This window comes from Colletotrichum spaethianum (assembly GCF_022836535.1).
Source record: "Colletotrichum spaethianum MAFF 239500 DNA, contig08, whole genome shotgun sequence".
NCBI lineage: Eukaryota > Fungi > Ascomycota > Sordariomycetes > Glomerellales > Glomerellaceae > Colletotrichum > Colletotrichum spaethianum.
In genome coordinates, this window is record NW_026054778.1 from 192,794 (window position 1) to 208,107 (window position 15,314).

Consider the following 15,314-nt stretch of genomic DNA (forward strand, 5'->3'; position numbering starts at 1 on the left):
TCCCCCTCCATTTTCCAACGGTGCCACAAGCGATCGTGAAACGGACTCAGCTGGGCCGTCTCGGGACAAAGAAGAGCAGCGGAAGAAACGGGCGAGCGTGTCCCCAGCTGGGCCACCAGTCTGCTCGGGCTGGCTTGGGGTGGGTGGCGGTGGACAACCACGAGTCGTCTTACATTGTGTCGAGTTTGGTGGGTGGTGGTGTTTTCCCTGCAGGAACCCGCGGGACTCCAGCACGGGATTGGACGAGGAGGACCGCCAAAGAGTGGTGGGCTCGAGCGCGAACCGGGTCCGATGGTTGAGACTCTGCTTGTCCCTCTGGCCGCTGTTCCTCTTTTGATCGAGGTTTGAAGAGGCAGAGGGAGTGTTAAAGCCACTAGTTTAGGCAAACCGCCGAGGGGTCTGTTTGCCTCAAAGACAAGAACAATGAAAAAGAGCTTCCTCCAGTGGTTGGTCCCCCACCTTGAGCAGAACGGCTTCGTCTCACCAACAAAACGCCCCTCCCCGTTGGGTGCCTCGATGCTTGGAGCGCCTGCCTGGGGTTACAGTGTGGCTCTGGTCGTTGAGGCGGTTTTGCTTCATGTACAAAACCAGCATCACTTGGGCGCATCGCTGTGCTTTACCTAGCCTGACCGGTTTTTGCCTCACCTGACCTGACGGGAGCATTGTCGATCCTTCAGTCGAGGCAATCCATCTTCATCCGGGTCCTGTGCAAGCTATCAAAGGGCAAATACAACATGCCGCGTTGATCCTGGAGAGACCAAGGCATCTCTGAAATGCCTGACTCCCTCGTGTAAGGACCGCTCAGCGCAGCAGACAGTTATGTTCCGGACCGCCTCCACTATTCTCTACGAGTCGCTAGATATCCATCAACAGCCAGTCATTCGAACCACCGCAAGGCTTCATCTGGCACCTCGTCCGTTGCTCTAACATGAAACGCACGGCTACGCTGGCTTCTCATGATACGCTCGCTCATCTTCCAACAGCCCCAAGCCACCCATTAGCGCAAGCGCCATTTCTTCCACCTCACCTCATTCTTTCTTTGTCATCCCAACGACCTCTGGCTCTTTGTCGTCTGGCTTGATAATTGGTCCGACGACAAGGCTGCCACTTGTGGTATGCCCGATATCATGTTGGTGTCGGTGTACATAGTCTCGACACGTGTTGACTTATGAAATGCAGGTCGGTATGGCTAGGTTACGCGTGTTGAACGAGGCAAGGCCAGTAAGCGTGATGCCAATGAGGAGAAGTGATATTTCAATGCTGGTCAACTCCTAGGAAACTATCTATACACATGTGCTCAAGAAGCCGTCTCTCTTCCACGCCCATTTTCATCTGATCAAGCCAGGCCTTGGGAATAACCCAAGTAGGGGAATTGCCCTCTTGGCCAGCTACCGCCATATTTCGTCCCATACATTCCACTCATGCTGAGACTGCGTTCCAGAGCAGAGACAAGATCAAATCAAAGCAGATGACGCAAAAATTCCAAGGAGCGCAGGTACTGCAATCTGTTTATCGAACAAGGTATCTGAGCAAAGCGAAACGAAGAAAAACTCGGAAACGCGCAATAAGACAACGAAACTATAGGAGAGAAGAGATCAACAAGAAAAAGCCAATTGAGTGGAGGAAAAAAAGGATAAAGGAGAAGAGAAATAGGAAATGGATATCAGCAGCACAAAACATTAGTATGAAGCTAATAGATCGAAACGCAACAAGCAATCACCAACCCCACCCTGGACCAGCCATCAGTGCCCTGAGGCAGTCTCTGGGATGCTAGAGCAGGGCCCGAATTATCCCAATCCCCCAGGTATGCTTTACCCAGGAATCCGTGCCGAACCCCATGCCTCCCAACCATCCCCCGTGTAACCGGCCCCATTATTGCCCATGACCAAGTCCAATGCTGGGACGCTCGAAAAGGAAACCAAGCCAAAGAAACATATAACAAAGCCCCAGCTGAGCAGGCTGGGATGTGATGCGCAATGACCGTCCTGAAATCAAAAACCTCTCATCTGTGACGCCTGTTCCCCTGCCAAGTAAGGGGAAAAAGCCTCAGACCGAGAGGGAGTGTTCGATGAACCACTCCAAATCCGTTACGCCAGAAATTCATCCGCCAGACGAAGAGGTATATGCCAAGGAGACAGAGCCCAAGGAAATAAAAAGAAAGGAAACATAGGAAATCGTTCAGTCATCTCGAAACTAGTACACGCTGTCCTCGTCGGCCCCCTGAGAAATCATTGAAGGGGTCGAAACGCTCGAGGATGCTTCCATGTCGTCGACATAGCCGACCAGTGCTTGCGCATGGAGACGGAAGGATTCACCCATGAGTCTGGTGATTCTACAATTATGTTAGCATGTCTTTCCCAAGCGATGATTGAAGTAGTGACTTACCCCCAAACCACGACCTCGTCTAGCATGCTGCCCCACAGCCGGGCAACAACAGAGCTGAGCTGGGTAGCGTACGCCTCGTCGAGGTCCTTGTCGAAAAGCAGCCGAACCTTGTTGTACATGGCCAGTTCTTCCTCTGTAGCCTGCTCCTCGTCATGTTCCAGACGGTAGAGCCAGAGCGAAAGGACAATCATCAGGTCAAGACCACACAAGGCGTGCTCAACGCTCCAGTTCGTCGGCGAAGTACGCGCAACCCAGCGTACACCCTGTACCACGGCAATCTCAATGCAGTTGTAGCACTCCTGGATCACCTTGATCATCTCGCTCGAGCGCTTGACGCGATCCCGCGCGTTCGACATGGCAGCTGCAACCTCATAGGAATCGTGGTAGCGCAATGCCTCTTGCACGGATTTCAGATCGACTTCCAGACGGGCCCGCGCGTTCCGGTACATAGCCTTGGCGTTGAAGATGAGGGGGTGTCCCTTGTGAGGAGCACTCAACGGGACCGCGACGCTCTCAGGCTCGCAAAGCTCGCAGGATTTCTCCCATGTCTCGAGGGCGAGTCTGAGCTTGTATTCGGTCACAACGTCTTGAAGTGCCTCGGGGCTGCGCTTATGATACCAAACTTCAAGGAATAGAGCGTTAATCATAACCCTCGACGCAAACGCGCTGTACCGAAGTGTCTCTCCCTGGAACAGGTTGTCGTGCGCCTCCATGAAAGTAACCACAGGCGATGCCTTCAAATGTTCGTGCCAAGCAGCTTCGTCCGCAACCTTGAGGTTCCAGAGCGCCTCCGTGGAAGGAAGCTGCAGGTCCTCAAACTCGTTGAAGCTGATTGCCGGCGTGTGGTTGTATGTCAGGGTGAGCAAGCCGAAAAAGATGTAGACGGCGTAGTAGGTGCGTCGGCAACCCTCGTCTTCAATCCACTCGCTGCGAGTGGGGTGGGCGCCTGAGCGAGCCTCCTGGCGAAGCTTGAGCTCGTACCGGTTTCCAGCCACCATGTTGGCGAGCAAACTCTTGATGGAGCAAGCCCACTCGAGTCCCTTCGGGTCACCGCTCCAGCTGGCGAAGATCATGTTTAGGAGCGAACCTTGCATCGTCCATAGCGGGCACTTGCGAGAGCTGAAGTTCTCCTTGTTCTGCAGGAACTGGTTGACCAGCACCTTGGACCCGATGTGAAGCATGTAGGCCTGATCCTGGTCAAACGCATATAGTGCTCCGATGCTGAGGACTGCGAGGAGCAGAGCAGGAGACACTTTGGTCGAGTCAAAGGAGGCAGGATGCAGGAACGGGAGGTGGTGATGGAAGAGCCCGAAGTATGTGGACAGGAATCGGTTCAGCGAGGCCAGGTTGGGAAGGCGAAAACCCTCAGGAATAGCATGCTCGGTGTCTTGAGCACGAATGTTGTCGAGAATCTGGTTTCGCTCATCGTCGTTCACAACCTGGGGAGCCCGGAAGCCAGCGGCAGACAACGTCGCCTCCGTAACAAAGGGACTCTGCGGAACAGGCGTACCAGTTCCAGAGTTCGGCAAGGAGTTGATCATGGACTGGAGTGCTGGGACGAGGCCGTTGCACGTCTGGCCGTTGATAGGCGGGAGCTGAACGTTGTGAGGCTGCATGGTGCTTGTGCTGTTGAAGGACTGCTGAGACTCGAAGGAGCCGGATGCCGATGATGCGATGGAATGGGCCTTGGCTTCGGATGATTGAGACATGAAGCTCTCCCACTGAGGCACGGGGATGGCGCCTGAAGGATACGTGACGGTAGGCTCCATAGCATGCGGCGAGTAGGGCATCGAGGGGCTGCCTCCTGAGCGTGCGCCAGCGGCGGCCTTGTGTTGGAAGTCGGCGACAAGCATTGCAGCGGTCTCGATGTCGAAGGTGCCGTCGTGAGAAGCGGCCTCGATCTGATCTAATGCGGACTGGTCGAGCATGGGTGTCTTGGCCGGACCGCCGATGGCTCGTGTCTTGGGACCTGAACGTCTTTTACCATCACTGTGAAGAGGCACACCTCCATCCTTGGCATGGACGGTGCGATCGTGTCGAAGGAGAAGGTCGCGTCTGACAAAGGTGCTACGGCACTTCATGCACTTGAAGGGGCGCTCCTTGGTATCTATGAAGAGTCAACACATTGAACTTCGAGTTGATGGAAAGTTTTTTCCAATCCTGCATGTTGTTGCATGATGGATCGCATCGATGAATAGGTGCAAGGAGGGGTTGGCGACCGTTGCGAGGGGTTCCCAGTCGAGCGGAAGCTTTGGGATGTAGGAGGGGGAGGGGAGGAGAGGGGTTCGGGAAAGAGACGACTTACGGGATCGCTCATGTCTGCTGCGATGCTCACTTCTGCTAAAGGCTCGGTTGCAGAACTGGCACTTGTATTTGCGTTCCGGGGCGAGTGAGGCCTTGCGTGAGGCCGGTGTTGATGAAGCGGACGTGGGAAGGACCGCAACGCTTGCGCCGGGCATCTTGAAGGGTCGCGTCGTGGTCGCGGATTTTTTCTGGAGGGTGTTGTCGGGTGGGCTGGGCCGGCGACTGCGACGGGCGACCACAGCGAGGTTTGGCGACAAGGACGATGGGCGGGCGGCTTGATCTGCACTGCGGCTCTCTTCGAATTGAAAACGATGGTTGAAATCGCCTGGCTCCTAGGGTTTCCTCCTCGCTCGGCGCGCTCCCGTGGGGTTTAAAGTGTGTCTTGATTAGACTGGTGGATGTTGCTGGTCATTTGGTTCGATATTCTGGTCATAGGAAGGACGTGTGAGTGGTTGAGGGGGGAAAGCTGGCTTAAAGCCAGTGTTGAAAGGCGGCGTGTCTAGAGGCGACAGGCGCGCTGGAGTGGTGATGATGGGCCGGGGAGGGCGAAGACTGCGCGCGTTGAGTTGAGTCTTGGAGATGGATGATGATCACGAAAGTGGGAGGGAAGAACGGAAGAGGGGAAGTCGAGGAAAAAGTAGGAGGGGAGAGGAGGAGGAAAAGAGGCGTCTTTGGTGAGAACGGTGGGGACACTGAACTGCGACAGTGGGAAGTACTCTTGGGTGTATTGGAGGGGGTAGACATGCTGGGACAGGAGGGGGAAGGGGGGGAGGAAGACAGCAAGAGAGCACGAGAGAGAGAGAGAGAGCAGAAGAGGGGAGGGGGCAGTAGAGAGGGGGGGAGGAAGACCACGCTGGCCGGGAGCTGGGAACGAGGTACTTTGGACGAGGTACCACTCCCCCTCCGTTTCTCTCCCTCTTCTGCCGTTCACTGTAAGGAAGTGGGAAACAGGCGGACGGCAGCGAGTACTTGGAGGGGTACGTACTTGACGGGAGTTCCACCGCCCTACCTGAGGTACCGCCCTGTCCAAGGTGAGGTGAGGTCAAGTCAGGTAGGCCAGGAGGATGTACCTAAGGCAAGCAGTGCAATAGAAGCGGCGGACAAGCATATCAGGGACACTTGCGAGGTACACCTGTCTCCTAGTGGCCCAGAGTGGGTCCCACCCGGAGCCATTCGCTATGATGGATGGGAGGACTGCGCAATGCACACATCTAGAGAGGGATTAGGGAACTGGAACGGGCTCCATTGTTTGTTCACCGGGCCCCCAGAACAGCGAAAAAGGACCCGTCCCGACATGCTCCATCAGAATGAGCAAGGGAGGGATGTGTGAGCTGCTAGTGGGGAGGGAGGGAGGGGGAGGGAATCGACGAGGGGGGGAGGTGAGGTGGGAGTGGAGGGGGAGACGACAGGTCAAGGGGGACCGACACACCCCAAGCAGCCGGCCAGCAACGCAGCACAGCACAGCACAGCACAGCATGGCAACCGGCAACCAGCCAACGTTGAGCCCGAAGCAGGGCAAAGCAGGAGCACCGCAAAGTCCACGTCCACGCCCACTTCCACGCCCTCGACATGGTCACGAGCTGTGGGGTGGGGAGGGGCGACATGAAGAGGCCCACGGCGCCGGTGCGGTATGGTGTTAGTGGTGCGAATCGTGTTGCTGTGCTGTGTCTCGGTGGCGGCCGGTTCCATTGCTAGAAGTGCGGGACAGATCAGTTGAGATGCAGTGGATGCGATTCCTTTCGTTGCCGCATCTCGGCCTCTGTCTCTGCCTCTGCTTCGTTTTGTCCGTTGTTATTGCTTCGCTGTCATCGTTGACCATGTCGAGCTGCGCTTGCTGTTGCTGTTAGCACCAAAGGCGCACGCGCACAAGAGCCCACAAAAAGCACCCCCGCCAAAAAAAAAAAAAACCCTCCCCCTCCCCCTCCCAAAAACGAAAGCATTCCGAACTGGGAAGGAGGTACGTATATCGCTCCTTCGGCCGCATAGCTATTCCCGTCTCCATATTTACGTATTCTTACACATTACTGCTAAGTGACGGAATGCAAGTGCCACTTAGCTGCCCTATCACGAATAGACAGGTAGGGAACGGGGAGGGAGACCTGGAGCTATGTAAGCAACGCTCGAAAATCCCAGTCCCATGTCACTCACCACTACAACTTCGCTACGAGATACAGCACACACTTCTTGTCAGCCACCTTGTTTTCATTCGCATCCATCGAAGCGTCTAACTCTCTCTCTCTTTCTCTCGTGTGTGTCTCGACGACACGAGTCCAGAAGGCGATTGCTCGTCGACCGATTAAACCCAAGGAGACCAAGTCCAACGTCCAGCCCTATCATTTGTCTCTGTCCAATTTTAGGGAATTTCTCGGACCCATGAGATATGCACCATTGTATAGTACCCTCATCTCGTCTGACACGGAAGAGACGAGGAATCCAGATGGGTCGTGTCGCCATCTCAATACAAGACATATTTTTAGTGGCCGAGGACGTGAGAGACAAGAGTGAGAGAGAAGGAAAAGGGGGGGAAGAGTCGGAAAAATAGGGGTGTGAATGCTAACCATTGGAGGGGAGGAAGGACAACTGACACTCCCATCATTAACAAGCTTCAGTATCCCCCCTTACTGAACACGACGCGACATGGCACTCTCAAGAATCCAAGGATCATGAAAGTTCGCGGGACGACAAGGACACAGCTCTCGCCGTTGCTGTCTCTCTGCTTTTAGCAGACATGAAGATATAATGGCGCTCGCTATACTACATAGCACACCACGCATCACGGACACACTGGACGAATACTGGCTGGGATGTACTTGAGCTCAAGCCGTGCGCCACACTGCTATCCAACCATCCACACCCATCCTCACTATTCTCATCAGGGTCACGGCGCTCGGTTTTGTGCCGCGGAATGGTGGATTGGGGTGACAGGAATCGCATGGCCTGGCACGCGCCCGACCCGTCCGGAGCGCAACTAGCCACATTCAGACACCAAAACGCCCCCCCGTCGCCCACGGAAGCATGGCAGGGGGCTGTTAAGGGCGGGCGGCCGGGTTATGGGACGCCTCAGGGATCATTGCTGGGGTGCGTCCATTGTCCAGGGCTACGTACGAGGCCGAGGACCAGACGCCCCAGAGGGTGTGTGTCCATGATGAGCGAGACGACCGGCGAGCCAGCTCAGCCCTTGGCACAGCACAGCACAACCTAACGCAGGTCAGCCAGGCTCGATTTCCAAGTCGACTGGGTGAGGACCAAAGCGGTGGTACGCGACGCTAAGGCAAGCACTGCTGTGCTGGTCCCGATTGCTCTGGACCTGGTGACGAGGATTCATCCTGGGTTAACAATGCGGTTGGCTAGACCAGGTCGCTGAGCTGCGCAGACGATTTCAGCCAGAGAGAAAAGATGAGGTAAAGGGGGGGGGGGGGGGGGGGGGGGGGGGGGGGAAGTTGAAGTAAGAGCATGGTGACGAGTTGTATACATACGGTGAGGAACGTAGCGGAAGGACAGGTAAGGTAAGTCAAGATATGCAAGGTATCCGCTTCATCAGTTCGTTCCGTCCCATGGTTCACCTTACCACAGCATGCAGCGACAGTGTTGATCAAAGCAAGATATAGATGGCCATCCGCTACCCGCCGTCCGCCACCAGTTTCGCATTGCATGCATCATCTCCATTTTCGGCCGTGTTCCTCGATACGCAGTTCTGTGTCAAGCGAGACAGAGTACCTTGCCTAAAGAGGTGAGGGCGAACCGATACTGACGTCGCGCTTTCCGAGATGTCATGGGGAAAAGCATCCGGGAACCTAAGAGCTGAGGCAAAAGAAAGGTGACGAGGAAAAAGAGATTGCAATCACCGACGACTTGGGGCGATGGAGGTCTCAAGGTTGCTCGTTGCCCCTCCCGGTCTAGTCTCGCCATATCCCGGACCGCCGATTTGGTTGGCAATTTCGCCCCGGCTCCGGAGACTGGAAGTGTGGAAGGACGAGGGTACCTGGTGAGGAACGCTCCCACAGCTTCTAATGGTTCTATGATCCCCTCCGCCTTCTGATGTTCTTGCGCAGTCGCCACATCATCAGCGTGACAATGTTCCGCTTAGTTGGTCATGGCCGGCCCCTTCCCGTTTCGTGGCTCAAGGTGCCTGCCTCATCGCGACGGATACCATGCCCTATAATGTACAAGACCACTATATCCAGCTGCTAATTACATCGTGCCTAGGCTCTACCCGAGCCATGTGCGGCCGGTAGCTGGACCAGCTAAAAGGGGGACAAGCAGGGCGATACTAGTGTCCTTTCTCCAGTGTGATGGAAATATCCAACGGGGAAGCCCAGCATTGCAGTACCGCAGTACCTTAGCCAAATTCCCACCAGAGCGCCCTCGTTTTGGACCAATAGGCAGATACCCCGTCTTCCGGACTCCAGCCACTACATCAGTGCAAACAGGGTGGCTCCGGTACTCGGTCGATACGTGTCTCGATAAGCTGCACTAACGCGCACCAGCGGAATGCATGCTGGTTCCCGTGGACGCTGACCCGGCCTGTCACTCGCGGCGGTGAGCGGAGGTATCCCTGTGTACCTCCGCCTCACAAACCCTGTTCGAGTACGCGATCCAATACACGTGCGAACGGTGGGAACGCGCAGGGGGCCGGCTAGGAGTCCCCTTCCCGGTCGATTCCACTCTTGACCCGCCGTTCCTCTTGCAGGTACCTGCTCGGCCTGGGACGCAGGCTGGTGCTCGCTCGCTGCTGCAACTCCTCCACGCCTTCCTGCTGCACTTCTGCTGGCGTTCGCAGCCCGGACGTGGGCAAGTGGGTCCCCGGAACGTCGCAAGTAGCCGGCGCGGTGGTGTGGATTTTTCTCATTTCCTACCATTTTCACTTCGGGATTGGGGGGTCACGTCGACGTGGGCCGGACGCGAAACTGGCATTTCTCTTTGCGCGCCGCGCCTGTTTGATTCGCCTGCGCCAATCACCGTTTGACTGACGAAACGCAATCAGACGCGATGGGCACGAAACGCGACTGACAGCACGGCTGGCTGAGAACGCCCACACCGTCCAACTACCGCTCCCGCGCCCGCACCGCTGCCGCCTGCGTACCGCAACTTGGTAGCCGGCCGAGAGAGCGGGACGCATTGCCAACAGTTTGGTGTTGGGACGATGGATCGTGGACGCAACAAAGGCGGGCAATCTTTTCAAGACATATCGGAAAGCCGCTATTGCCCAGGATGCAATATTTCTGCTCGTCCATGTCCTTATCCTCAAAGGCGGTCTGAACTTAATTCGATTCGGGATGCTTATGACCCTGTCTGGGAGCTGCTCGACCGCCAAAGCGGCAAGCACCCGGGCGAGGCGGATTTGCGGGTCGTTTCCCCTATTTTATCGACTAGTGTCGAAGAATCCCGTCCTCTGCTACCAGGGCCTTTTGATTCTAGTCACTGGTCAGAAATCGAACATGTGACGAGCGCTCGATCTGAAAAGATACAGAGCATGAACTATGCGCAACACGGACCAAGGCGCTGGATGGACGGACAAAGCCGTCTTTGGAGGATTGGGTACCTACAGACAATCAACAAGTGGAATGAGAACGGCGGCAAGCGTCCCACAGCTCCATTACGGACTCCACGGATGTGCTCCCGCGATCTTCGCCAAACGAGATGATGTCGATGTCGATGTCGGTGTCTTGATTTCATGTGCGCCCTCGCCGCAACGCCGCGCCGCGCCGCGCCCCTCGAGCCCCTCGTCCCCTCCCCCTCCTTAACACTCATCCCCCTCCCCCTCCCTTTTTTTTTCTTTCTTTCCACCTTGGTTGGAGGGGTTTCTGACCCTCAAGTGTTTGCTTTCTTTTTCCCGGCTTTTGCTCTTTTTAGATCTTTGATGTTGTCTCTCACTTTCTAGTACGGACGTGAAAAATTTTCAACCCACCTTCTCCTATCACCCCTTGCGCTCAGCAGCGACGATGATGCGCTTTGGTAGCTTGCTGTTTGCTTTTGCCCACAGTCGCAGTTTAGAGCGTACTGACTGACACCTTGTTTGTCAGCCATCGACGTCGTCGCCTAGACACCTTATTGGGTACTGGGTGTTGGATTGAGGACAGGTTTAGGATGGTCTAGGTTGGATGTTTGGATGACATCCAGTCTGACTTGCATAAAGAGACGCACTTGCCATCGAAGGGGTCACCCACCAAGGAAAGAAGGAAGGAGAGAAAAAGTGAGGCTGGTGCCAGCCCAAATGCCACCCTCCTTCCTCATTTTCCAGCCTCTGCTTGCCGTGTCGTCGGTTGCCTCTAAGCGCGGCGCGGAACTTCATGAATCCATCCAGGTTCCAGGCCCTCTCAATGGGAAAAATCGGTACTTTGCCCGATGTACCTCTCTTTCACCCCCAAGTCCTCTCCCAGAGTCATTTTTGGCGACTGCCTCAAGGCTCCAATCCGAACCCAGGGTATCATCGGGTCGGTACGTACCCGATGCCGTTTGGCTGGGCTTTAAGCGAGTTACACAATCTCTCCGTGGCTTCCATGACTGGATCCATTGCTTCCATTGCAATATCCCGTCATTACGGGTGTCTTCCTCACCCTGGACCGCTGCAATTACCCACGCCCGAAGAGTGAGGTCTCGCGGGAATTGATCGCCATTCCGCTGGGAATGGTCCTAATGTCAAACAGCTAAACGCCTCGCTCATCCACTCTGGAAATGTCCGTTTTGGCCCTGCCACGCTCAATGCTTCGTCGGCTTCCCCTTTCGGCCTCGTTTTCTTTCGCATCCCTGGCGCTTCTGCTAGCGAACCTGTCCCTTCGTTGCCTCAGAATCTCCTCTCCGGTTCTTCCCCTCCCCCTCCTCGACGTCCAGCTCGAAGTCTCGACCGCCGCGCTTTGCCCCTCCCCCTCTCTAAGGTATTTGCTTTGACCTGGGTTTCGCTGACATGTACGCGCTGCCGTTGCTTATCCCAGACTCTGCCCAACCGGCTGTTCGCTTGCTGGCACTTACACGGTCACCGCCCCTCGCATCCCCCTGTCGATGCCGTGAACTGGCGCTCCCGGAGCCCTTGGACTGCAGGGAGAGTAGTGCAAACCCGCCAGAATCCTTACCGCGTACAGGGTGGTAGAGGGGCATCACATCGCCAGTCGAGCACCAACGATGCGGTGAGTCCTTGTAAGTGCATCTTCACCTTGTAGGCCTCGAAGGACGAAATGTCGGAGTGGGTGCTCGAAATGGCGGACAGACATTGGCGTCAAGGATCAGAGGGCAGATAGGGCAAGTCTTGTTATATCGGTGAGGGGTCAAGCATCAACTTGCGCTTCGCTTGCTAGGATCCTGAAGGCGTTCCTCTACCCTTTCATGCTATTCAACATGACCCACGAGCGTGGAGCACCAACTTCACATCGGCCTCCTCTGATGCCACAAGTCTCCGCGATGCCGACATCCTCCACTGGATCCGCAGACACGTTGCCAGCCGCCAAACCGATGTACCAAGAATCCAAGCGACCTCACCGTCACAAAATCTGATCGTCAACCTAAACGCTTGTTGATGTGCATTGAAGACGATGCCGTACGTCCTCCATCACTCATCCCCTTCCAAAGTCCTGCAGCGCCCGCTCAGTGAGCCTGGCCACTATTGAGGATACCCGCCTAGGGAAGCTAAAATGCACCCCAGTCCGGCACTCCCTCCTTCGACCATCATGCTAGCCTTTTGGTGGGCTCTATGGGCCCTAGAAACCAGCTTGACCCAGGTCGAGGCCCGCCATTGACCTGACATCCATACAACCGGACGCCGGAAAACGACCCAGAATGAGAATCGGCCAGGAGCAACGAAAGGAAGCCGGGAGGAGAATAGATTGCTGGGATCCAGTGCAACCCGGGCTTTCGGCGCCCTTCAGAGATGGAGGCCTGGGAATAAGGCAGAACCTGCCACGACAAGACATGTGGATTGCCAGGAGTCGTGACCGATGACTCTGCATCACTGTCGCAGACGTTCCGGTCTGTTAGCGATTGGGGGTTTCATCCTCGACGTTGAGATGCTGTCGTGGTCTAACCCCTCCGTCTCACGTCTTCAAATGCGGCTCTGCTTTACAGGAAAGCAACCCATCAACGGGCATCATACTGCAATGTGTTTAACCGTAACTGTTCCCGCTCTGAATCCTGACAAGGAAAACGGGACCAAGAGGTAGGTAAAAAGAAGAGGAAAACCCCAAAATATTCGGAAACCCTTCAGCAGAGCGGGGCAGACTACCTACACTAGATACCGCTGTTAAGGCACCTCCACGTCTGGGCACGGAAGAAGAGTCAGGGCCACCTCGCCGCGGCACGGTTCCGGTCAACCGGTTCCCCGTTGGCAGCTGTTTGTGCTCCGCTCACTGGGATGGCTGCTGGAACCGATATAGTGGAGATGGGCGGGCCTGTCTAATTAATGGCATGTTCAAGGGTTGCTTCAGAATTTCTAGATAATGGCAAGACTGGTTCCCCCGTCATCCGCTGGTCCCGGTCGCCCCTCGGGCCCTTCCCCTGTCACCTCTCCCGCCTCGTCGACACGACATTGTCCAGCGATGGAGTGGCTGTTGCCATGGGCAATCTCGAGTCACGACTTGATAAATTATCAATATCCGAGAGCGCAATCTGTGTGGCGGCGGGAGTGGGCACGGCGAGACATGCGAGTTCCGACCGCCAATCCCGCGCCATGTGTGCTTTTAACAATAGCACGGGCAAACAAGTCGAGGGCTAGGGGGCAGCGTGGTGTGTGAGAAGTCGTCTCATGAGGGCGAGCGAGCCCTCATTTGGACGATCTCGTTGCTCGAATAGGTTTCGTGTTGAAGACGCATCGTCGCGCAGCACTTCGAGGACTACGGCAAACTGACAAGCTGATCAGCAATCCAACCCGAACGGTAGGCTGAAGGCGGCTGGCGGCTCGCCCCTGACGATCAATACACTACATAGGGCAGCACTTGCCTGTTGGGCGGGAATCTATGATAATGCGCGTCCATCTCGTTCAACGCCAAAAGTACCTACCTTGCATCCACAGCATCCCGTTCTGCGTGCTGAGGTGGGATCGGCGTCAATGACGGCGGCGGCCTCATAGGGCCGGGAACCTGAACGAATCACGACCTGAAACCGACAACTTCTCCTGGTTCATTGGCTTTGTCTTTTCTTTTTGAAGACCTATACTTACCCTCAGTAGCATTTACCTCATTCAACCAATTCCCCTCCTCGGCGCATCTGCGTGTTCCTAGTATACGTCGTCCATCACACCGGAGGGGCATCACATCCCCCAAAAGGCGACGCTCACACAGAACAAACGCGACCCCTATTTCCCGACGACTTGAGGCCCCTGGTCCATGCTCGAACCCGTGGGTAAGGTACGCAATTCGTTTCGTGGTTTCACGGTGTGCCCCTCGAGACCATTCTGGAATATGTTCCAGACACATCATCAGTGCAGGATGGGGTCCAAATCAGTCGACTGTCGGAATGCCTGCCTATTGACTCACCTCGCTGTACAATGCAATGTAGCCCTAGCCGCTACAAAAGGCCGCTCTAACTGCGACAGAGCGCCCGTTCACAGTGACGTGAACCAAGACCGCCGACAATATCTGAAAACATCCAAGCCATGCCGAACGAGCGAGGGAAAACAAATACAAGTCGAACAAAGTTGCAGGTCACAATGTGCCAAGATGGGTGACGGGCAATAAGGGCTTCATGGAAGACCATGGGGATCGATCGAACCGGCAACACCTAGCGTGACTCGACCGTTAAGACAGAGGTTGCGCGCGGCGGAGGGTCCCTCGCCATTCTACCCGGACGCAGTTGGCCTCCAAGGCATCACTGAATCTCCTGACTCCTACAAACTGATGGCATCCGCACACCGAGGTGCAAGACAAATTTCGAGGCAGAATCAAACATGGCCCCTGGCGGACGTACGTAGGAAGACGGGCTGGTCAGCAAAAGCTGCAAAGGCGTACCTGGTCTACGCCAGATGGGGTACGGATGATGGTCGAGCCGTCGGGGAAGCGTACGGAGGTCGAACCATGGTTACCTCACATTCAGACGAGGAAAAGAAAGGCGGGCAGCGGCCAAAAGGGACGGGAAACGCAGTTACAACCCAAGCGGTCGATACCCCAGGACGGATTTCGCTTCGCCGTGTCGGGTCCAACCGTCTACAACACCCGGGCTTGCGACTGTATCCGAGGCAAGCATGTGTCGAGTGAGTTGCTTGTTTGTCCGGTTCCTTGGTCAATCGAAGGCCTCGTTGGAGAGAGCACCAGACATTGGCAAGGCATCCGAGAGCGCGCAATTGGTTCAATACCGGAGTCGTGATGCTGTTCCTCGGAACCAGCACAGTGCTTAAACATTCCGAAGTCGATGGACGGGGGACGGGAGGGGCAAGACGATGAGCGATTCCACTGAGGCTTGGGAGCTGAGGGGACGACAGAGACCAGACCAGCCACACATTCGACACAGTTGACACAGTGCGAATCATCGGAACTTGGAATGACGAGGTTGGCGTCTACATCGGGTCTTTTGTGGTTTTGGCCGGGATCCACATCGGTGTAAGACGGCCCCTGCACCCTGCACCTGCACCGGGCTGCTTCACAGTGTCAAGAGCACCCTCTCTTGGATGGTCGCATCTGCCCCCTTTTTGGGTACATGCAAAC

At 55.8% G+C, this 15,314-nt stretch overlaps 1 protein-coding gene across 1 annotated transcript; it reads right to left on the bottom strand.

Moving 5' to 3' along the window:
* Window positions 1-2,193: 2,193 nt before the first annotated feature.
* On the bottom strand, window positions 2,194-4,844 carry ColSpa_03923 (uncharacterized protein; the record flags this gene model as incomplete). Its single annotated transcript, XM_049270135.1, has 3 exons — window positions 2,194-2,332; window positions 2,386-4,492; window positions 4,721-4,844. The coding sequence occupies 3 exons, from the start codon at window positions 4,842-4,844 to the stop codon at window positions 2,194-2,196; spliced, it is 2,370 nt and encodes a 789-aa protein (XP_049126092.1).
* Window positions 4,845-15,314: the final 10,470 nt, after the last annotated feature.